At 36.0% G+C, this 25949-nt stretch overlaps 1 protein-coding gene across 1 annotated transcript; it reads right to left on the reverse strand.

Annotated features, from left to right (window-relative positions):
- Window positions 1-2587: 2587 nt before the first annotated feature.
- On the reverse strand, window positions 2588-25949 carry SEC23A (Sec23 homolog A (S. cerevisiae)). Its single transcript, XM_010288948.1, has 19 exons — window positions 25724-25949; window positions 23832-23889; window positions 23479-23565; window positions 22075-22311; window positions 21893-21972; window positions 20797-20941; window positions 20295-20453; window positions 19354-19469; window positions 17094-17217; window positions 15857-15937; window positions 14184-14273; window positions 13207-13313; window positions 12143-12296; window positions 11348-11425; window positions 10111-10272; window positions 9007-9093; window positions 7384-7539; window positions 6686-6751; window positions 2588-3109 (listed from the first exon to the last, which is right to left on the reverse strand). Exons 1-19 carry the CDS (start codon window positions 25942-25944, stop codon window positions 3020-3022), a joined length of 2298 nt encoding a protein of 765 aa, XP_010287250.1. The 5' UTR covers window positions 25945-25949; the 3' UTR covers window positions 2588-3019.

Here is a 25949-nt window from a genome sequence, read left to right on the forward strand (position 1 = left end):
TGCGTTGGAAGTAGCGATGGGACCACTCCTCGATGTCACAGTCTCACAGACTATGAGGTTCTAGGCATTTGACAGTATTTGTTTTTCTAGGCAAATCTGTGTGTCTTTAAGCAATTTAATTTCAACTTTTGGTTGAGCTTGTTAAATTTGTGTCTAAACCTGGTCCTTGTGAGTTATCCCATCTAAGCAGGAGATGACAGTCTGTTCACAGGTTTTGTACCATTCTAAAACTCACAGCCTGCCTAAGCAGAGAAAGCAGCACCCGACTGCTTGCTCCCCTACCCCCGCCCACTGCCCATGGATAATTTTCAGTCTTCAACTTCCCCAGCCTTAACAGAACAGTCAGCAACTGTTTTATCCCTTGCCCTGCAGAAGGCTTCCAAGGCAGGAAGTCCAAGACTTCTTCCAAGTCTGAGGCCTTGTGTCTTTCATAAGGAGATTTGACCAATTCTTCCTCTGCTTTACAATCTGTGCCCTGACAAAACCAAATATTTAAAGAAATCATTGCAAAGCCTGCTATCATAGTTAAATAGGTCAACCCTTGTGATAAGACAGCTGTGTGTCATGAATATTGCACAGATCGGTAGCACCTCTTCACCAATAATCCTAGCAATACAGATACTAGCAAGGACAGCAAATAACAGCAATTTATCTTTTTTAAACCACTTCCTCCTGTAGCACAACCCTACAATGTATAATTTCGATTTTAAATGTTGATCAATTCTCAGTCGTAACAGCTTACTTCCCCCAGTGTAGCTCATCTGACCTATGTAAATGTGTAAGAGGTATTAGATCAAGTAGATGAATGAGACGTTCACGGATGGCCTTCACCCAGGAGTTCTGAAGGCACTGAAACATCGTGGGGCAGACATGCCAATGAACATGTGTAACTATCATTAAAGTCACTGTGCCAGATGACTGCCAGACTGCTGCCCATGTCAGTCTCCTCCACAGAAAGGGCTGTTGAGGTAATCCTGCAAGTTACAGACCGATGAGTCCGACCTCTATCCCTGCTAAGATGGGAGAAGCTGTAATAAAGAGCAAGACTTATGAACCTGTGGATAGACATATGAGCTTCTGGGAAAAAGCCAGCATGCTTCCTCTGATGAAAAATCCTGTCTCACTAACCATACAGAGTCTTTGGAAGAAGTGAATAAGCAGGAGGATGAAGGTAATCCATCAGACATATTTGGATTTTCAAAGAGTCTTTCACAGTGTTAAATACTTGAAGTTACGAAAGAAGCTAATGTTGCCAAGAAATTGGATAAAAGAACCTGTAACAAGGTGAAAGATGGTTAAAGGGTACAAAGGAAAGCACAAAAAACCCCATCCATTATCATGACTTGGTGATGAATTGATTTATTGGTCAAACAGTATTTAACTGCCATATTTAGTAGTATGAGAAAAAAAAATTTTAAGCTGTTTATTAGCTAAAACAAAACAAAGTCAAGAGGGCTACTGAATTTTTATCTCCTACACTGCCATTAGTGTGAACAGTTCAGTATCTCTGGAAGTTCAACAAGTTTGATACGAATTATTACATGAATAAAAGTAGCAAAGTTATTCTAAATTTTACCATTATTACCTTTATTTCCACATTTCGTTTCAAGCACCGACAGAAACGAGCACAATATATACAAAAAGAAAGAGAAAAACATGTATTTTATTTGTATGGAGGCAAAAGAAGCTCACCTCATTTAGATCGAAGAAATTGAGAGCAATTGATTTAATCAAGTTTTTGAGAATTTACAAAAAACAGAAAAAACTCTCATACTTATCACAGCAGTATATGATTTAACTTCCTATGTCAAAACTCTCTCTCTTCCTTTTAGACTTGGCACCATTTTTTATTGCCCATTACCACATTTCACATCTTTACTTGTCAAAATGTCGTATTACCTATGTAAACATCTGTTTATTGTGTAAACTTCAACAAGAAAATGGGAAAGCATACTAATTTATCCATCCCAAAAAGACCCAATATGAACTAAATATCAAATTAATTACATCATATTCTATATAATACTGTTTCAACAAGAACTATAGCCTGTTGAATTCATAACAAAAAGGATGCAGAAACAAAAAGCCGATGTGCAGTGCCATGCATTAGTGTAATAACATTATAAGGCAATAATAAAAAAGGTAAATATCATTTTTTTTTTAAAGTATACTCGCCAAGACAAAAATCAAGGCCGTATTCTCAGTCAGTTCATTTTGGTAGTGTAGGATTTCTTCTTAGCTCAAGCTAAAAGTGTTAACTTTGGAGCATATTCAGCTGTGACAGTGTGTGATAACAGATACTTTTGTCAGAAATACATGTGGATTTCAATTTTGTACAAGAACAGATTTTTCACTTTTTCAGTTCAAATTTTTAACGTGGAAATAAACAAAAGCTCTGTTCCCAAAGAATCAAGTAGGGTAAGTGGGAAGAAACATTTGAAATTAAATACTCCTAAAGTGACCAATACATGAACAATAATATCTCTGCAGGAAGGAAAAGTTTGGCAGCCTAAGTCAAAAGACTGACTTAATGCTATTTTTATATGCTTTTTGCTGCTGCTTTGTTCACTTCGTGCTCAAATTGAGTAAACAAAAGTAGTCATATGGCAGTCTGGAAAGCCCAAGATCACCAAAGATTTCCTCTATTGTTCAATGTGCCTTTGTAGTGCATAGCAGAATCAACCTCAACCATTTAAAAAGGAAACTGAAATCACATCTCAAAGTTGTTATAAATGATCTCAAAGTAATTATAATATCATAGTAATCAAAATGACTGGTTTGTTTTCCCTCTCATTATAACTTAATTTAATCTACTACCTGTCGTTTTTACAAACTGCAGTTCACATTAAAACATTTGGTGATAACAAAAGCTTTTCTTTGAAAACAACACTGCTTTACATCTAGTCAGGCAGCTTTTGCATATCAGAGCATTCTGTCAAGAGAGACATGGAAAAGGGTAAAGGAGAAAAAGCTGAAATATGGCTACAGCTTATCTGTGTCTTTAACGCGCTGCAGAATCTCAGGCAGTGCTAGAGACTGCAAGTTTCTTCAGATGATCCATAAACACTTGCAAGCTGACATCATCAGTAAGAATGGGTGCTCCAGACTCCTATAAAATAAAAGGAAACAAGGAGAATTGATTACAGTCATTGTGAAGAAAAAGCATTTTAAGGCACAATACGTTCCATTAAATAAACACTTTATAAATTTAGAAAGACCTTAGAAGTACATCATTGCTGAAATCCTCTGACAAAAAACAGACTGTACATTTACATAAATTTTCATATGTTTACATAAATTCAGGCATAAACCACAACTACGCTCTCTTCCATATTAATGCATACTGTAACGAGCTGCAGTATAGCAAGGTATTTACATCAACCGTACAAAACATAAAACTTCCATGCCACAGTTCCTGTGTCATTCCTACCTCAGTGGAGTAGGAGCAGACAAAGGTGAGAGAAACAGAAACATGCAAGTGACACAACTAAAAAATCAGTATCTGTCAGTGAAGCTCAAACATATCAAAATGGTGAAAGGAGGAAACAAATCTGCCAAGGGTCTGATCTGACACCGAGTGAAGGTCAGCTAGCTTTCTCAAGGAAAGCTGGGCCAAGTCTCTCTTGCAGGTCTGTGCCACCCCAAAGAAACACCAAAAACAACATCGGAAGGTCATGTCACTGCAAATCAGATCACAAAAGATTAAGCAAAAAAACAAATCTTTTGTTTGGATTTTTGCAATTTACCTCAGAAGTGATTTTCAGAAATCCAAGAAGTTCAAAATGGTCATCTTTTAGTTACTATTTTTAAACAAATTTACAGTCTAAATAAAACAGCAGTTGGCAACTCTGCAATTGTTACAGGAACAATTAAGTGCTTTGAAACCAATCTGCCATTACTTCCATTTACGGATGTAGGAAGAATTCCTGTATGTCTCAACAACTCAACCTTTTCAAAGGTACTGAACGCCCATATTTCCAAATGAAATCAGAGCTGTCTAAACTCACACAACATCTTCCAAAGCACAGACATAAAAGTTTTAACGAGGATGCTTAGAACTGGTGCCCCTTTTTGAGAACTGGCGAAAACCAGTTCTCAGTTAATGAAGAAGAGCTGAACCCAGGAGCAGTAAGAGTTCTTAGATCACTACAATACACTTGACACAATACACAGCCACTCTTAGGGAAGGTCTATCAGCTGATGGTGGCAAGACGAGAATAAAGGATGTTCTACTTCCAAGCCTGCAAATGCTAAGCCTGAGCTCTCTTATATAAATAAGAAGCCAGAAGGGAATTACAAGTAGTTTAATTCTGGGGCAGGATATGATTTACCACCTTGTGGCTTGTGCATGGAAGGACAGTACCTCATCTGCTAGTAAATAAACCACCAAAGGTGCTGATAGACACCTAAGAAAAGGGATCTCTCATGATGACTGCTAGTGGTAATCCAGGGTAATTAAAACCAATGCACAGACTCTACTCCTGAGGCTCATCCAACACATGCACACAGGCAGCTGCTGTCACCACTGCTACCACCAACAGCAGTAGCTTTACTCTTGTCCTGGTTTCAGGACAACCTCTGAAGACTGGGAACCCTTCATTCCTCTGAGTAAGGTAGCAGAGTATTGTATTTGCTGGGGAATAAAGTGAAAACCAGGAAGGTCGCAATGTACAAGTCTGAAAAGCATACAAGAATTAGCTTTGATTTTTCACGGACCACCTTAAGTTTTGGTTTCTGTTCATTCAAGATTTGGATCAAAGGCATACAATGAGAATTTAAATTCAATTAACAGTGATTTGGTGACAGCTAGCTGGGCATTTGGTAAGATTTGTGCCACTGACCTCTTCTTTTGTTTCAAACTGCAAATTTCCCATAGTTACCACGACAAAAACAGATTTTTTAAAAAGAGATGAAAATAAAGGCCTTCTCAAGTAAGTGTCATATCCAATATAATCTGAAAATTTCAATTGTATCTTCAAAGACTAACCAACATAATAGAGCTGTATGAAGAGTTTACTGTTATTTTCTGAAAATGTTTTCTATACTATACAAGACATCTACCTGCTAAAAAAAATCTTTCCTGTTTAAAAATTTTTACCTGTTTAAAAAGATCTGTACTCTACAATATTAAAAACTGAACTAGTCAATTCATCAATTCCTGAAACATGGTTTCAGTGGTGTGTGGGTGCCCTCTTCAGGTCAATGTGGACTAACAAATTTTTCTGTAGACTTTCAGTTATGCACAAAATAAGATTACATGAAACAATCCAGGAAGCTCATGAGAAAAACAAGAGCAAAACTAATTCAGTTTAAAATTTTCTCACAACAGTTACATTTCTCATTTCATAATTTGTACTTGGTTCAACTTTGTTCACAAAAAACCCTACAAACATAGGAGGATATTACGTTGAGCACATATGCTGCAATGCTACTGGGGAGATTAACACACCGTTTCTTACGTTACCCTAGAACTGAATTCTTTTCAACATTAAAATGGAAAGCTGTCTCGCCTAGGATGTATCAGAGAGTCTCACTTGTACAGCATAAACAATTTTCTTAGAGATCAGTTCAAGAATTGTTTTGTTATTTGCATTTACATTTGGAATACTGTTTCATTTACTTACTAATTAAATGAGCAGGAAACAGTTGTCCTGTACTGTTGGAAACATCAAAATTTCAAAAATTTCCAGGTAATGTTTCGATCAAAACAAGACCTTTCAAACTACAGGATTTGTGTGTATGATGTGGAGGAAACATGATGAAGAGGGACACTAACAGATTGCTGGTTACGTTATTGAGTTTGCAGGCAAGAGAGCTGGGTTCAAATCATGCTGTCCCTGACTCAGTGGAAAGTTTTCCAGCATTTTCACTCTGGATCTCAGTGCTCTTTCCTGCCAGAAGTTTCATTACAGCAAATACATCCCCATGAGAATGTACCCTGATAGAACTTACCTGACAAAAATCACTGCCGTAAAATTGCTACAGAGCTCTCCACTCATGACTTGAACACTGTATGCCCTTTAGAAAAGTATTCTAAAAGTACAGTCAATATGTAGCTTCAACTGTCTGACGCCATTAATTTTCATGAGAAAATGACGCTGCACTAGCATTCACCCACAGCAGTATTTCTCTTCCCACTATAAAAGCTGAATTTGGAAGGAGAACATGGAACTGGGATGCAATGTTCAAGAACACAAGCTGCTCCAGAAAGTTTTAACTTCTGAATTCTTAACAAGATTTGAAAAACTGATTCCTGGTCACCCAAGCCACAAAAGTTCTGGAAAGCATCAGTACACTGGTACTGCTGTACTTTCCAGTTCTTGCTTATAACTAACTTCAACATTTATTTCTCCTATTGCAAAAAGGTCCCTTTAAGTCTTTACGTGTGGTAAGTGCTCTCATTCTAAGGAATTTGAAGTTATCTGTCTAAGAAAGATGGCTAGCCATGAAAGTAGCCTAACAAGCTGAAAACAGCAAACCAGATCATTTTTTGTCTGAAGATATTAAATCCATTTTTCTTAACTTTTGCAATTTTGGTGGCATCAGGCCAAAACTGCATTTCTTTTTTTAGTTTCAAAACTTGGTGTTACTTATTATATGTACACAATGTGTCACTTGATTTCTGAAACAGGGAAAAAGAACATAAAATCATGCATGCAAGCTTCATCAGCAGATTCAGACTTACCTGCCCCCATGCATACATATTGTTATGAGTCTGAGAGGGATTTACTTTTGAAAGCAGGAAACGAGCCTTTAAAAAACAAAACAGAAACACAGGCAATAAATTAATCTTCTCAAATAGAAGTCTCTTGTACTCAGAAAAAAATCACGTGTATGAATATACCATTTCTATTATTAAGAGATTAAAACATGCACAGATACCTATTCAGAAGAGCAAATAGCACTATAAATAAAGCCATACACTGCATTCTATAGCTATAATGCAGAACTGCTACCAACTTTTCAATGCAGCAAAAAGTAAGCTTTTGTCTTTTTCTAAGCACTAGCAAAGTAAATGTGAATATCAACAAAATATTAATTAATAAGTTTAAAAAAAAATAACACAAGGAATACTTCTGGTATTGGTCCAGAGACCCTGACAAGTACTATATTTTTTGTCTTACACACCTCACACAAGGAATCTGAGAGTCCATGTCAGTATGGTAAAAATAGTAATCAATAACAGGACTCACAAATTATGCAAACAGCTACTATTAAATATACGGCTCTGTAAAAGCTTTTAAATTCCAAATTTTCACTTGCAATTTACATATATTTTAGCACAGAAATACATGTTTACTAAAAAAAAAAAATCTCATGACATTACTAATGCATCACTAGCAAGATAGATAGCAAGATTAGATAATACATGTTTTACCATACCTGGCTTCCTCCATGCTCTGTATCAATGTATCTGGGCATTGGAAATCTGGAATGGAGAATTTCTTGGGCATCATCTACTGGAGCTTGTAGCAAGTGATGAAAGTTTTCATATTCCGGCATATCTTGGTAACCTGATTTACGCCACTGAGCTATAGTCTGGGTATAGGACGAAGAAAGAAGTTTAGAACTGATTCACCAACCTTTCTTAGAGGATACACAGGGATTTTCAGAGGAGAATGTGCCATTGCTGGCCTCTTTTCCATCACTCATCCCTTTCTGCCCTATAGTCTGCAAGCTAATTTTTAAAAATCAAGACGTGCAAGTAATGTGCCACTAGATTTTTTTTTTTAAGCTCTAATAATTTGACTTCTGATCGTATTTCCTTTTTTTGTCATCCTTTGTATGCTAAACATTTAGTTCATGAGGCCAAGGACACTGTTTACAGTTCTCCAATATACATGCCTATGACCCATAAGAAATAAGTATTTACACTGATATTTACCTTTCAGATCCATTGCGCAGCCTCCCCACCTTCTAGGAGTGAAGCTGGCTGCTCAGGGGCAGCTCACTGATACGGGCTGTTGTTAGGAAAGACCTGGAGGGAGTCTCAATAGGGGTTTCCCCAACTCCTTTGCTTGGCAGCTGTTTTAAGCTGAGGCTCTCATTCCTGGCTCCTGCCTGAGCTCCACTGCAGCCATGCCTGTACCTGGCCATGCAGCCCACTCATCTGGGTCCCCAACCAGGGACTTTACCTGGCTAGAACTCAGACCTGCCTCACCTTCATCCACTTGTCTGGTGATCTGGACTGGTGGCTGAACCTGGCTACTGCCTGTAATCTGCTCTGCTTGCCTTGCTCAAGTAGTGTGGGGCCAGGTCCTCAATGGTGAGGCCTCTGCCTGCCTTGCAATCATGCTTGGCTCCTCATTCCCCTTCCCTCAGGGAGCAGTTCACCCCTGCTGCTTCCTGATAGCATCTTACAAAATTACAAAGAACATTTTTCTACTTAAGAAGTGTTGAAGTTTAGTAACTATTTCAAACAGTGCAGCTATGAGGACATGATCCAGAACAGTACTTCTCAAACTCTCAGCTGCAAACCATTTACAGTTGCAATGCAGTAAAAAGCAGCAGCTCAATTCCTCCAGAGTAGGAGAGCACTAACAAGTCACAAGCACTTCTATTTCTATTACTAGCAAATGTCTATCTACTCAACTGCCAGGAGCAGTTTCATTCCTCCAGGACAGTACAGATGAAGGGTGACTACAAAACTTGGTGTTCTCACTCCCTATCTCTGAAGAACTAATTTAGCGGTCTAAAATAAATGAGTGAAAAGCAGGGGGGATGCAGGGAATAACACTCTCAAAAGCTGGAAAAATATTGATCTAAAACAGAAACTAACTCACCTCAAACCGGTCATGACAAACAGCACCAAAATGTCAAGTAATGTCAGGTATCTGCGTATGAGCATGTTAGGTTACCAAACGACAAGCATGAATTAGGAGTCTGGTATCAACCACGCAGATGAGAGGTCAAGCATTGCAGTGCTTTAGAACTGGGGCTTGACTTTCTTAATGTTGCATTCCTAAAGAAAAAAAGAGTACTTATATAGGAAACGACAACTCTTACCTCTCCATGATAAATAAGGATCTGGAAAAAGGTGTCCATAAGGAGAATACGATCTGGTAAAATGCTGCTGCTATCCAGAAGAACAGGCTGAGATTTAAAAATAAATTAAAAAATTACCAACTGATGCAGAATTGAGCAATCAGGTGGCATTACCAGCTTTTTGAATCAGTCACTGAATCTTAGGAACTTTTTCAATTGCTTACTAAAGCTCCACATTTGCTCATTTTCATGTTATACATCTGCAATCCACACAACCTCATTCTGAAGTTATCCAGCCTGATTCTGAATATATAACTTCACGAAAGTAATAAAAATTGTATTCAAGAGCTGAAACCTCTTTCATTATTATGCACTTTTCTAGTCTTTCAAGTACCTCCATATTTGTTTATACAATGCCACTAACTTGAATGATATTTCAATGTATTAACATTCAGTAGTTATTCAAGTATAAGATTTGCGGGTTGTGGGTTGTTTGTTTTCTTTAGTCTTGTCCTTGCAGCTATTATTACTGTGCATATATATCCATCCACCAGTACTGTATATAATAAATACTCATGATTTATGAAATACAGTATTTAAGGTTTTAATTCATCTTTTTAAGGCCAGTGACACTATATTGGCACTACATTATTTAACTGAATCAGCACCATATGATTTAATCGGATCAATCTTATTATGGATACCAAAAATATTAACTATTCCAAGAATCAGCAAAAAAATTATTTTCTACATTTAAAAAAAAAAAAAACTTTTCTTTCAAACTCTACAGAAAAAGTACTTTTTGAAATAAAAACATTTTTGTTGATATTTACATTCTGGATCCACAAAAACAAAAGTCCTATAGCTCTCAAAATCTAACAAAATTACCATTCCTTAGTTTAAAACATCATCTCTTCACAATCTGATTTTCGTTCTTAAGACTATGCTACATCAGAATTCTGAGATAGTTCTTGTTCATAGTATGTTCTACATTAAATGAATATTCTTTCTCATGCAATAAATTTTAAAACAACACATTTTATAGCATGTAACAGTGAGGAAAAAAATCACCTCTCTCCCAAAACAGCATCTTTTAACCTACTATTATGTTATATATAATGATACCTCTGGAGGTCCATTGAAAGAGTAGGCATAAAGAATTGGCTGAACCATGATAAGCGACTGGGTTAGATCTTGACGCATAAAATGATGACGATAGTATGAGCTCTCATCTGGACTGTTATTAAAAACTTGTAAGAAAGGAGATCTTCTCAAGTGAAACATAAACTGCAAAGCAAACAACATTTATTTGAACTTTCACAGATGGAAAGGAAAGTTGTACAAGGAAAGAAGGTTTTCCACAAACTACCTGAGACCAATGCCACAACAAAATTGAATTCCAAGTACTTCAACATTTCTAACTTGTATACGCACCTTGGCCAGTTTTTATATACTCTCATGAGAGTTAAGACAGAGACATAAGAACAGATAAACCTACGAAGCAGCTTTGAATTAAGAGGAAAAAATTAATAATCCTTCTTCTCCAGTACTAACTGATAAATAGTATGACTGAATATTGCCAAACCTTTCCTTTACTCTAAGTTCTACTGTTCCTGTGAGGGAGGCTGCTGTGCTTGAACACATAAGGTAAGTTATAGCATGTGAACAGAAAAAAGAACATTAGCCACAGCAAAGTTGAACTTTGTTAGTAAAATGGAAAAAGCAAATCCTTTCATTGCCAAATCAATCTCTCCACATGCTGAATCAACCTCTCCACAACACTTAACACCTTGAGACACATTGGTAGATAACTCAAACAGAAATATTGTGGAAGTCTATGTTGCTTTTGGACTCTTCATAATCAGGAGCTATCAGAACGGAGGAATTTATCAGAACGGATTATTAGCAAAGAAACTGTTCAAATTTTAATACAGTCAGGCTCAGGTTCACTTGAACAGTGAATTGGTTTCTTTTCAGGTCAGTGTTATAAATCATATAGGAAAGAAACAACAGAGCAAAATCATATCTTGTCTCATGTTTTCTGAATTTCTTCATTGAAATTGCCTTAAAAAAACAGTGTCATCCAAATTACACACTCAGGTAAGATGAGGATTTCATTATAGGAGAAACATAAAATACACACAGTTAGAGGAAGTTTAGCTGTAAGGACAGAGGTCAAAAGGGGACACAGCAGCACAGACAACAGAAGTGATTTGCCTGATGCCACATGCCAAACAGTAGCTGGGGGTCTTTCCATTCTGGTAGCCAGTGTAGCGCCTTATTTTACTCTGTGCTACAGTGTCTCTTCCTTCACTAAGCATTCTCTCTTTATTCCTTATAGACACACCTTCCTTCTACTCACCTGTGGGTAAAGCGAAAAGGTTTCTGAAAATCTGAAAGAGCTTGGATCATCCTTGTGATATTCTCCAAATTTCTGACACTGAAGTAAAAGAAAAATTTATCTAAATTAAGAAACATACTTGGTTGGTCATGCCATTACTGTAGGTTTGTTTGTTTTTAATAGACACATGATTTGAGGTGCTTACAGCTTTGGAAGCAAACAGAAACCTAGCAAAAACACTGACATAAATTCTTTTCTTAACAAGCAGTGATTTCCTTGCATATGTGGCTTTAATGGCTTTTTTCTCTAAAATAGCTAAGCAGAGTTAGATGATTAAACAGCCCTGGAGAACATGTTTATATTACTAACAACTACTTACTTACAAGTAAGAAATAAAAAAAAACAGAAAACTGAACTTTTGAAAATAAAGAAATTCCACATGGTTTTCTAGATACTTTGACTTTTTTTTTTTCCCTAAAAATATTTCATCTACAGTATCATTATAGGCAGCAGAAAGTAGAGAAAGCTTTAATTTCTGCTAATCTCATGCTAGAATTTCTCTCAATTGCTGGCAATTACGACTGCTGAGGACTGGGGAAACATTAATGAACAAACTAAAAACATATTTGCTCTTTTTTCCATTTAAAATAGAACATCTTAGTTAATGCTGCATACCCACTCCTGGAAACGAAGCATTCAGTTGATTTTTTGGTTTGTTTCATTTTTAAAGAAACAATCACTGAACACTAGTCATTTAAGAATTATATGTCTGGAGACAAGAAACCAATGTGACTCTTTTAATATAGTCCTTTTTACCAGTCGTATAAGTTGTCTGTCCAGCCACCTGAGCACATCAGGCCCTTCTTCTGTCTCTGCCCTATACACTGCCAATCTAGCCATGAGAATCGCAGCAGCTTCCTGGTCAAAAGATGCAGCAATGTTTTGAATCTGCGTCTGTGCATCTGCCCAGCTGCAAAAAAAAAATACAAGTATTTGCATCAGAGTGAAAGGAAAGATGTCCAACCTCAAAATATCCCTTCAAAATTAAGGCAAAGAATGCAGTGTTAGCAGTTTAATAAATCCATTCTGGAGCTTCAAAAATCTATTGGGTGTAAATGAACAGCCTCTCAGTTAACAATTACTTAACTAGAAATGTCCCTATTTGCACAGATGCCATGCAACCAGTGAAATAAAATATAATGCCACTTATAAAACAGCTACTATAGCTTTTCAATTTACAAGGTGAACTATTAATCTGTCCTTTTATCAGTCACCAAGAAGATTTTACTAATACAGCTAATATAAGTTAACAAGATATTCATATCAATAGTAAGGGCAATGCCTTTTTTGATAAAATGAATTTTCCACCAAATTACCAATCAATAGTCTTCTTCAGCTTAAAAGAAGTCATCTGGCATTGAAAAACGCCTGCATAATACTAAACGTCACTTTCTACACTGTGAAGTAACTGAATCAAGAAAGCTGCAGGTAAAGGTGATTCATGGAGGAACATGTATTTACACCCCCTGAACTGCAGCTAGCACTCTCAAGTTAAGTTATGAAGTGATCTTTGCCATTCCCTAAGGCCAACCATCTCCTCAGTTTAAGCGATAGAATTTCAGTCAAAGTTTCCTATTCATCTAGAATCACTTGGGTTACTTCAGAGCAGTCCCATAACACCATAATACAGCCACTGCAACCTCTCAGAGAACAAACAGCTGACAGAACAAGAAAGGCAACTATCTCAATGGTATGATGATGCCTTCACCACCTGCCGCACTGCATATCCCAGAATGATAGCCTGGTTACAAATTCTAAAGATTAAAAGGCAAATATATAGTCTGCTGCTTTGAAAGTGATTCATCACAAGTACAACATACTTTCTGGCAACTGTGGTCACTCTGATACGTCTCTGTCCGCTGGAATGCTGGTACTGAGTCACAAATTGAATTGCACCACGTCCTCCTTGAGGAATGGGAGCATTGTGCTAAGTACAGGAGGAAAAAAAAAATTAAATGGAAGTGGATCTCAAGATTTTACAGTATAATTCAAAAAGGTATAAACCAATTACTAGAAAATTATAAAATTCGTAGCAATAGGCAGCTCAGGTTATATAAATGCATTGCATAGTGCTTTTACTATGTTGAGTACCTTTACTAAACATGGCTAATAAACGTAGAGACTGTTAAGGAGTGTTAGGAGCAGTTGCTGCCTCCACCAGCATCAACTATGCAATATAGCATACTAAATATATAGAAATTACGGTCACCTCACATTCGAAGTTCCCGAGCTTCGAATATTTGGAAGAAGGGAAAGTACTAGAAGGAAGTAGCACATTTGCTTGTCATGTTTTTATCCTCTTCCCTAGTACCCCCCTCAGGGAGACAGAACACCAGGCTATATGCCCCTAAGGCATTTCAATTAAGCCAATCTTTACTTGCAAATACTGAACAATAAAAGCATAAATTAAAAGGTAACGTTATGGAGTAATTACCTTGTAACTAAAACAACAGAGAAATACTGAAAAGCACTTCTAAATATACAGATTACAGTATTTTCATATATTGTAACTGAAACACATTTTAATAAGTAACACTCTGAAAAGGAAAATTTAACTTAGATTATGAACTCTATCCAAAATTTCTACAGCTCTTTGGTTTTCATTATCGTATTCAAGAAGAACATTAGCTCATCATTAAGCTGTTAGTGTCCATCTCTAAACTTTGACAAAACAAAATGGCAACACTGTTTGTATCCTTGCTACTGTGCTTGAGGGAACCACACAAAAATATAGGCTTCAGCAGTCACATAAAATAAAATTACTGTGTTTTGTAGACAAATAGCAAATATTTGTTACCTGGTTGACCACCTCAAAGTACAGTGCAAGTGTTGTAGTAGGATTAAGTCCACAAATCTTCCACTGACAAGTACCTCCTGTTCCAATCTCCTGTAGAAAGATTTTATAATACTTTTACAAACCAGAAGTATTACCTTTCTTTGTGACGTACAACATGGGGCCATTATAGGTAACTGTTTATGACTACTTTGTCACCTTCTCAGACACTCCTGCAAAACAACTGCACTGTTGGAGGCAGGAATAATAAAAAAGGAGATGGTTTCAAAAGACTAAAACATTAGAAGTACAAGGAGATGGCATAAGAAAAAGGGAAAAAGCAAATCCAAAAAAGGAAAAAGTACTAGACTTTGCTTAAACAGATCCAAGAGGAGAGGTAAGAAGCACCTCTAAGTGGAATGACTCTCCTAAGGCACACCAGTAAAACTTAAAGCAGATAGCTTACATAGTATATAATACAGTTACATAGTCTCTAGTAACTTAGAAGGTAACTGTATACATAGTGACCTATTTCAAGTGACAATTCCTTTTGTCATCCAAACAACATAAATACCCGAGAAACCAATTAAAATAATCAGCAATCCATAATGGACACAATAAAACCACACAAAACATTCAAGTAAAATCACACTGGCAATATTGTCACTGTGCTTGTGTTCACTGTTAAAAGCATTATGGCTACATTAATTGTCCATTAAATATGTAGCTAAATAAGGAGATGTGCATACATTTAATTGTTTTTTTATATTACAACTTTCATTGTAATATACACAATCATTCAGGTGACAAAATAAGAAAACCTGTACCAGACCACTAAGAAAAGGAAAAAAAAAAAAAAAAAGCTGATTATTGAGATTTTTTAGTTCACCAAGATGCAATCATAAATACAAGGAAAATTTAGGCATGAAAAATGCTTGATTAAAGCAGGCCATTTGTAAGCATTTTTATGCTGGAAAGTGCTATTATGCAGATTGTTAGGAACAAAAGTGAGACTTTTCAACATAAGACAGTTTGCATACTTGCAAGAATTGTTTTTGATTAGTAATCAAATGCAAAACTAAACTAATAATATTATTTGATAAGAAAATAAAGTAATGATTTAAGTCTGATGTAAATTTAAAGGAGTTACTTCAGAAGCCTGTAATAGCTGGATTGTCTAATCAATTAATTAAATGTGCATTTGGTGAAACAGCTATACAAATGGGAAGATGGGCTAAGATAAAGGGGATGTTTCCGCAGCCTTGTGTCCTCCTGTTCTCTCAGTTTTTCTAAACAAAGCATTTTTAAAGTTCTCTGTTTGGATAAAATTACATACTTCTGATTTTAACAATAAAGGCCCAGTGTTAACTCACTTTCCACTTGAAATATTCTACTTCTATATTCTGCTTACCCAGCATATAACTTCTTTGTAATAATTTTAAAGCAACCACTCAGTGGACAAATTAACCAAGCAACAAGGCATCTGCAAGGTCTAACAGAACTTGAATCTAATGCAGCAGTGAACAGGAGCTTATCCAAAAACCAGCCCTTGCATGTCTTCAATTTAAAATTGGTAAAAAGTAAACACTCTCTGTTCCATTTATGGAAAAGTTTTAGTCTCTCGTCAAATCCAGAAATCCTAAATCCTCTGTTTCCATAGTAGAACATTACCTTCATTTTCAGCAAAGTTTACTTACATTTTCTGAGACACAAGGTCCTTTAGAGTTGAGAGACACACAGGGTCCAATTGCTCCAGAAATCTTTACTTCTCTTGAAGTCTTCATGTTTAGAAGAAAAAATACATTAATATGCCACACTAAGAAGAACTCATCCTTATTTTATCACTACTTAATGAAAACCTTAATGCGTATCAGACTCTTGATACCTTTAGGAAAGGTTATACATATAGTAACGCTTGATACATTTAAAGAAACTTTTCATGTGCTCACTTTCTATGCTTAATCATGTATGTTTGCTGTACCTCTTAGTACATCTGAAACAACAGCACGAACATGAATTAAAACATGGAAAAAAACTGCTGTTATTTATAAACCTGGGAACCTAGAAAGTATACTGGATAATGCCTATTTTCGAGCAAAGTAATTAAAATATTCACAAGATGAGATTAAAACTGAAGACTGATAAGATAAGCCCGTACACACCCCACATTGAATTTATACTCTCTCTCTCTCCTAAACATATTTAGCTAAAAGCAAAATCCAGTTATTTACATTCTTCCAATGTCATTTTCCTGTTTGAAGTGATTCGTACATTCCTATAGAACAGGGGCTCCCTTTTCGCATTTTCCAGGGTTTCCAACAAAACTCACAAGAACCAGACATGAAAGAAGAAAGTTTAATTATTTGTCCTGGTAGTAAAAACTTAAACAGAATTTTACTGAAGTAGAAAATAGCCCATATTCTTCTACAACGCAGGATTGTTAATACTTCGCAAGAAACATCACGGAAGACCATATCTGAACCTACAGCACATTCAGCTGTAAGCTTCTCACCACAGGGGAGGTGAAAATGAACACTGTTAAAGTGCCAGAGTGGATTCTGATAGGGATGGAAAATGAAAGGAAAGCTGTCCTGAACTATGTAGAGAACCTGGAGCTAAAACCAAGAAACACTACCAATACCAAAATCTACACACACAGCATTGTGAGTTTCTAACAGAGACATTAATTTCAGTTCAGCCTCCCTTTTATCTGCTACTGAATGCAGGGCAAGAAGGAATTAACGCTGTGCCTAACTCACATTTACAGAATCACAGAACTGTCAAAAGATAGCTAGGCAGTAACAGCTATGTCCAAGCCAACCCTGATACATCTGTTCATCATGTTCCTAAAAATTCCTTAAAGGGCAGAGATTCCACGGTTCTTAGCCACCCTATTCCAGTGTTTCACTAACACATTGCACTTTCTATTCTTACCTTTATTTCTAATGTGCCACCAAATCCCATTTTAAATTGTCCTTGCATATCTTTTGTGAATACTCTCTGAAAGGTTTGTTTGAATAAAGATGTATTGAAAGAGTCTCCCATTACCATGTAGCCTCTAGACAACAACAACAAAAACAACAAACAAAATCCTCAAGTTAAAACAGATTACTTATTATGCAATAAGTTGGCACATGGGATTTATATAGCTTATTTCCATTAGAGTCTAAAACTAATGACAGTTCATGGTGAGGCACATGCTTGCCTTCTTAAAATGGACTAAATTAATATTTTGCTACAATGTTAGGGATTAATTTTGTACATGAGCTTCTTGCCCAATCAGCATCTTATTACAATGTATTACAAAATCTTTCACTGGGAAAATACTATACTGCACTTTAATACTACAAATGCTTCACAACCTTGTCAAGCAAAGTCAGCTAACTACTTCTAATATTCAGTATTCCAAACCCATTTCCATGCTATTTTGAGTAGTTCACTCATTATTTAAGTCTTAAATCTATGCTCAAGAAGCATGATTTGGTTTTATGCTTAGCAATATTATTCTGCGGATGTAACTGCAATGGTTGCCATTCATCAGGAAATACCATATACTGCATTTAAGAAATAGTAATGGGAGATATTACTGTTATTCATCCAAAATATTAATTAAATCATATTAGTAAAATACGTTAATAGGTCAAACATAACACATGAATGAAGTTATAGAAGTTTTCAGGTGGATACTCAAGACATGGGCAGAATCAGAAATGCCTCCCTGTATGTAGGATGTAACCAAACAGAAAATAGGAACAGCTGTAAGAGAAATGGACAAACTATACATTAATGCTAGTTTTGCTGGAAGAGCAGAAACTGGGTAAGGTGAAGCACAAGAGCAGAGAGAGAGGCCAAAATTACGCTGTAATATATAGAAAAATACAGCTTGAGTTTGATGCAGAAAAGGAGTATGAATCAAATATGCAGGTAAAGTCATAAACTTAAAGATCCTAAGGCAGTAGAAACTCCCATGCTAAAGCTATACAAACACACCGCTGAAAAGAAGCAACCCAGCAGTGACTAGCATGGCCAAGCTGGTCTGAAACTCAGCAGCATATGTTCACCACAGCATGTAGCTGTCTCTCTCATTCTTCTTGGTATGCCTAGATACATAGCATGTGCTTAGGATCCTCTGTCATATGTGGGTATTGACAGGCAGCTACGAAGGCCCGTTACCCACAGATATACCAGTTATTAAACTGGTAAGCAAAGATGTTTGGTTTAATTTTACCTGCAGTTGGTATTGACACAGCTAACAGCAACAAGCAAGAAAAATGAGCTTGGCAAAAGAATCCAGACAGAATCCAGAAGTCTAACCTAAAAATCAAATGGTATGTAAAGCATGTGGCTATACTAGCAAAGATGAAAATTATGACTGTAGAAAAGACCTTCAGAAAGAGAAAGAAAAAGAAAATATGGAGGAAGAATTGGCAGGATTTACAAAACTAATACGGTACTTAACATGCAAGGAAGAGTCAAAAGCGATCCCAGACTGTAGATCTGCACAACTGGAAGGGTGAGGGTGTCACCACAGTGACAGAAAATAAAGGAGTGGTTTCATGAGAAAGACTACAGCTTGCTTTGATCCTATTAAAATGATGTCAAGACAAGCGGAAGGGAATACAAGACCATGTCTGAAATGTAGAACTGGATAGAGGTAGCAAAAATCAGGAGCAACAGATAATCATCTAAGACAGTAGTTGAACTTATGAAGAACGGTATACAGAAGGGCATAAAGAAGACAGAAAGAATAACACAGGGTTTTGTATCACTCTGAACAGCAAGGGAAAAAAAGGATGACAGGTCCTTATCTTTACTGAAACCTGAAGCTTACATATACACACACTGAAAAAGAAAAATAGCAACCGTACATAGGATAAATTGCCTGTTTAAAAGATACCCATGTTACTTAAGCCTCAAACAGATAATATTAAAAAAAAAAAAAACACACACCACAAAACAGCAGCGTCCCTCCTGATTAAACCCACATTTATGTTGACAAATTTGCTAGAGGCTGAGAAATGCAAAAATACCAGCACAAATGCAACCATCACAGTATATCAGTGGGTTTGTGCAGGTTTGTTTGTTTGTTTTTTTTAAGTAACAGAACATTTTGGTAAGTGCTTACTGTTAAACAATATAAAAAAAATTAACAACTGCATCTTCAGATACTACTTAAAAATGAACAGACACATACCCAGTGTAGTTGGGACAACACTTCATCTCCAAAAGACCAGTCTGATCCAATGCACATGCATATATGTCAATAACATGACCATTTGTTGCAGCCCGATTGGCCAGGGCTTCAAAATGCTAAATCCAAGATGAAAATACAGTTCATTGCAATATACCACGTGAACTATTTTCATATTAAAACCTAAACTCCCAAGATTTTTCTAAAACATTAGCAGATTTTATTCACATCATATTCTAATACAAGCTAAAAGAGTATTTTTTCCTGAAGTTAAAATTAAGACTGGAATTTTCAACACTTGGGGGTTTTTTTCTGACCAGTTGAGAATATGACTCACACTAGTGAGACCAGTGGTTTCTATTTAAACTAGAAAATTACCTTAATTTTTTCTTTTTAAACTTTGCATTAAGTACTACATCCAAAGCACAGAATTGGATTTACCTTTCTAATCTCAAGTGTCTATAATGACAGGTACCTGCAACTGAGCTAATTGTTTAAGCTCCTATTATAATCAGTTAAGATGAATTCAATGAGTTTTGTATGCAGTTCACCCGTGTAAATGTACATTTAGGATGAAACGAACCATGCCTAAACTCTACTGCCTAACACTCCCCCAACTACCAAGACAGTTTTGAGCAGCTGTCTTAGAAGCAGACTGCCTTACTCTAGGTATTCCATTTAGTCACATAAATCTTTTCTGACTTAAATCAGGGGAACACTCTAAAGAACTGTGATACAACCAAGACAAAGTCCTAACTCAATAAACTGAAATTTCTGAAGAAATTTGTGAAGACATAATACTATTCAGAGACAGGTAAATGAAAACACACAATTCCCACCTCTTTATACGTTTGCTACTACTAATAGTATTTTACAGTGCCAGGCAATGTAAATGTTTACTTACTGGTAAGATGCCTAAAATATCACCCATGATGATATCTTACCTTAGTACCCTTTTTAACATATTTAGCATTGTCTTTTTCAATATCATGCCATGATCTTATAGGTAACTTCAATTCATCCCCTACAACCATGCCAGGTCCTTGTGTAGCTGGTCCTCCAATGAACATCATTATACGTGCACCAGTATTAGGAAAAGTGCACTGCAGGAAAAAGAAGACAAATAAAACCATCAGGTTTTGCTACAAATTGAACGAAAGAAATATCAATGAGATAAACACCCGCATAGCTAGGATTCTAACAATAACTGTACTTTCTCCCTCCCAGAACTTTAATCTGCTGTTAATTCAAAGTATTGATTTTGCCTCATTAAAATGCATAAACACCTACGGTTACTCTGTGCATGTAAGGGATGATGTCCATCAGAATCATCATACAAATCTAATAAGCATCAATTACTAAGGTTTTTGCATATTGATTGTGGCAGCTTTTCTCCAACAAAATCATCTATTTACATATTAGTACAACTGTAATTAAAGCTGTTACCTCAAGGAGCCCTACAGCTATAGAAAGAGCTACTCCAGAAGAACGTAAGGGCCGTTTTCCTTGCGGAACAGGCCAAGGATCCCGTTGCAGTTCACCCAAAAGATCAGTAAGATTCATATCAATTTTCTGCACTGGTTGCAAAAACCTGTAACAAATCCATGGAATTAGTTTAGATTCAAAATTGTTAAATAAAAATTTTATCAGTTGCTCACTAGCAATATATTAGACATATTAGCAATGTCTAATTCTAGATTCTAATCTGGATTCAGAGCAATGTCTCCCCCTCACCAAGATAACAGAGTTTGCTATTACTACATACACAGTGCATTCAGCTTAAGTAGTTCAGCAAAGAGCTTGTAAAACAAAAACTTGCTGACTTAGAGATATTGCCACTATCTAAAAAGAACCCTATCTAGTCAGAAGAACACAGCAGATGATGTGAATCATCTATGAATGAATTCAACCTATGAATCTCAGAAAGAAATTCAAGTTTCACTACTTCAGTGAAAAATCAAAGATCAGAAGAAAATTAACATATAAATAATTTTTCACGCTCTCTGCTACAGGATGTCTACAAATGCAGTTATTTATTGGAAGGCAGAGACTGCAAAACTGTCTCTCTCATCATTTCATCAATTTCTTCTATGTCACTGTGAGATACACAGGAGAATCAAACACCAATCCAGAAGTTCCAAATGAGACAGAAAGGGGGGGAAGAGGAGTGAAAAAGGGAGAAAAAGGGAAGGCAAAACTGAATATCCACATAAGAAAGGGGCACTAGAGCAGCTATTAACAAGTTCCAGCATACCAACCAACAGAAGCATCATGGTTTACATATCTATAGTATGCCTATACAAGGTTCTCTCAGTACATTTCCAAATCATCATCCAGATGATTTTACTATCACCCATTAAGTCTTTTCCTCCCACTACAAACTGTAGAAAAGAAACAGGCTATAACCATTAACGTCCTCGTAAATTTGTGCCTGATCAAAAGGTTCAACTGTCAGCTGATTTTTTTCATTGTCATAAAACATAAGTTTTCCAGTACATCAATGTAGTCAAGGTATGTTTTTTAAACGTTTTAAGCACATTACCTGTTAGAAGGTGGTGGCTGCTGCACTTGAGGACCCCGACCAACTTGTGAAACAGCTACTTTTGTAAGCCCTAGCATTTCCTGTAGTCAAATACATAAGATTTGTTTTCAAAATTTGATTATAGAATATTTTAAGTTCTTCATCGTCATCACCTTAATGATTTCTTTTTGTTTGTGCATTACCTGCAGCTGTTTTGCAGATAGGTCTTTTGTTCCCCTGAAGACATAACTTTTGGAAATTCCTTCACAGCCAAGCTCATGAACTTGCACCATTCGGCCAAAGGTAATGAGACCTACTAATGCCGTTGGTGGCAGAAGACTAAGCGACATTTGCATGGATTCCTTCAGAGCTTGCAAGTCTTCATCTTCCATGCATGTGTCCACAACATAAAGAAATATCAAAGGCATCTGAGGACCACGCTTTAACAAACACAAATATAATCACATGAAAAACAAATCTTGCAATATTTACAGATCAGAAATTAACAAATAAAGTACATTTTGCAAAAAGTTTGATTTTAATCATACCAATAATGTCAATGTTCCATGTAACTTACCTCCCTCTCAAGTAATAATCAGTACCTGAGGCTAAAGGAGAACAAAAACCCTACCATAATGAACTCTGCAGAAATATGCAATGCAGAAAAAAAAATCCTTTCAGGATGTCATGACAGTTTTGAAGCGTGTGCCAATTATATAAATCTTTTAATATATAATGAGCTTTTATTGCTCCAAGTGAATGTAATAGTCAAAGCTATTCACAATTATAAAATATTCCAACCTGATTACATTCTGTGGCATTTCACCTCATAATTTTAGTCTAGAGATCATCAGTTCTTTTTATTCTTTCTGAACTAATTTTGTCATAATATGAGCAAATATTCTCTTTACTTTGTGTTACAAGGGTTGGCAAAAAAGTGATTCTGTTCAGTCTTCACTCTTCGTAATCTGAATGCCTCAGTGGAGTCTTATAAATTTTAATCCTAAAAAATGGAATTTAGAGATTACAAATTTGCAGTTGCAAATGTTTGCAGTTTTGGGTTGTAGGTCCAGTTTTTATTTCTAGTTGTCCTGAAACCAGGACACTAGTCAAGTAACTTATTTCTTAAAAAAGCATGAGTATTAAAATTCAAACAACTGAACTGAATACGTATTAGTTGTTTTCTCTAAACCAGTTAGCCCTATAACTAACTCATAATCATTCAATTAAATTCAGATGATTAATGAGAGATTAATCAAGAGTCATCCAAATTTGAACTGAAATCATTTGAGCAATGAACAGCAGTAAGTAGAACCCCAGCACAAACAGAAATTAAACTCCTGATAAAGGAACTGACCTAATAGAAATATTGTCTCTAGAAGAGACTTCTCTTTTTCCTTTTTTTTAAACCAGTCTTACTAGCCATCCTTGTGTTCTTATAAAAAGTTATGTTTTCCATTTCCAATTGATGACATAAATGTTCAATCTACTAACAAGCCCATATAGACTCACAGTCATTAAAACATAGTGAAGAAATAAGATTGAAATTAATTCTTTTTGTATATTGCAAGGTTACAGATGTTAAAGATTTTATTTAATGATTTTACCTGTACTACATATTCAATGCTGGAGAACTGAGGCAAAAGTTCAGCTGGCTGATTCATTTCAGATATGCCAGCATAGGTAGGAGGAAACTGCAAATAAAACCACAGAAACTAAGTATAAACAAAAGATTATAACTTCTACAAAACCAAACACATACATACAGACTACTCTCCTCTGCAACAGATGTTCACTATTGCTGTCGTGAAAAAAATCTCAATGCACGCTCTGAAGATATAACTGCACGCTCACACTCTTGCTGTCAATTTCAGTTCACAACTATAATTTATAAAATGAGGATTTTTATTTTGACATTATAAAAAAGATTTTCTTTATTCTGATTGTTTCATTTTCTTACCTGATTTCTCTGATAACAAAAATTGCAAGCCCAAAGTTTTGCTCGATAATCCACTTGGCTATAAAAAAACAATAAGAGAAGTTTATATAGCATGAACAATTAATTTTCCTCATAGAATAAATTTCTTTTAATTTTTCAAAAAACACATTGACTTTGAAAAAGCTTCCTCCTAAATATTACAAATTCAAAATAAGTGTAATCTTACACAGATGTATCAGGTAAATTATTGTCTTTAGGGAGGAAGAATGATCTTCAGGGAAAAGAAGCAAATAAGAAATTTAAGAATACAGACTCAGCACCTTTATTAGGGACTTTCTGAACAGTTTTAGGCAAATCATTTTAATTGTCCCTACCTTTGCATTTTTCTCCTTTCTCAGCCTATGTCTATTAGCTGTCAGAGTGTGGGACTATCCTGAATATACATTGTGCCCTAAAACAACAGATCCCAACTTAACAGCTATCTCTCTAGTGAAAATAACATTTTTTTCAATTGATGACCCTACCCCCTTTTATCTACATTTTTATTAGTATTCAGATAGTTAAAATAAAAAAATTAAACTTTTATCTTATTGCCATGCAGACGTCTTACAAAGTTCTACTCACATTTTAAGAGAAAGTAAACTTTACATGTTTTGAACATATACTTCTTGCTATCACATCTTCTCCTGTCTACAAGGGCAAAAATATTTTTTAAAAATCACTAAATCTTTGGATAAATCCCAGCATGCTGTAAACACAACACAGCTCTATCGAAATAAAATGATCTATACCAATTTCAGGGCTGCAGATTATCTAGCCCAATACACTGTGCCATGCAGGCTCCAAAAGTCCCCCCAAATCGCATCTCTAATCACACCTTGTAAAAAAGTAAAAAATAAAAAAATTCAGTCATGACCTGCATATATGAGACAGGAAAAACGTACACAGTTCACTGTAATGTCAGAGATCTGACTGACTCTTTACAGCTTTGCCTTTCCATAATTTTTCTTCCAGCCCTCAATAGAAGATAATGCTTCTGAAAAAGTTAGCTTCGACTAAGTCTGACTTCCAATATTATCAGTCATTGTACCTGTTTGATACTGAAACCCAGTTTCACATCTGCTTTGAAATAGTCTTTTCTCCCATGCAGGGTCAAGTTGTTCGTAAAATTGAGTTAGAGGTTCTACAGGATCTTTTACACCATGTCTAATCTCCCACTATCATTCAGTACCTCTCCCATGCTCATCAAACTCCACCTTAGAAATTGTTGTTTCTTTTCCATACTTCTGTGATTGGAACGATGTATGAAACACTTCCTCTTCTTCCAACCTAAACTTATCCATGACTAGTCTACAAGCATTTGTGCTTGTGCAATATCACCCTTTAGCTTAAACAGCTTTTCACCCTCTCTCATGCCTCCTTTTAATCTATCTGTCAATCACATCTTTCACCTTCTGTTTTGGTATACTAAGCGAGCTAACCTGCTTTGGTCTACAAATGAACTAAGGTCAGTAATAAATACTGTTTATTTTACTTGGAAATTAAACTACATCAGGGCCCAACAGTTAAAAAGACACAGCATAGTAACTTTTTACCCAAGTAATTTTCTAGAGGAGAAGTGCAGTATACTAACTTACAAAATGTATAGTTCCAGAAAAATAACGTACCTAATCTTTAATTAAATAAAGTATGTTGAAAAGACTAGTTAAATGAAAGCCACATATTATGTATGTATGTTACATATGCAAATCTATGTGCATAAACTTTTAAGATCTAAAAGTTTGAGCTGTATACTCATGTGCAGAATACTTGACCTTCCACACACAAAATCTTTTGCATAGTTTAACTGGCACTCTTTTAGAGGTTGTTTGTAAGGAAAAATATTGGCGTAACATATGTAATATTAGGTTTACCATAAGGGATTCAGAACAGCTCGACACGTGGTCCTGCTGCACAAAACTGGCTCATACTGAATAGGAGGCAAGTCTGGCCTTTCTTTCAGTGGTGTGAAGAGGGCAGCTACTGGGACTACCATTCTTGTGGCTTCAAGACGACTTGAAGGCCAAACATTCCAGCTGAATCTAACTCCATCTCTGTCCTCATTCTGCTGGATAAATTCCAGGAAGGTTGTCATGGTCA

Source organism: Phaethon lepturus, unplaced genomic scaffold (genome assembly GCF_000687285.1).
Source record: "Phaethon lepturus isolate BGI_N335 unplaced genomic scaffold, ASM68728v1 scaffold26000, whole genome shotgun sequence".
Classification (NCBI taxonomy): Eukaryota; Metazoa; Chordata; class Aves; order Phaethontiformes; family Phaethontidae; genus Phaethon; species Phaethon lepturus.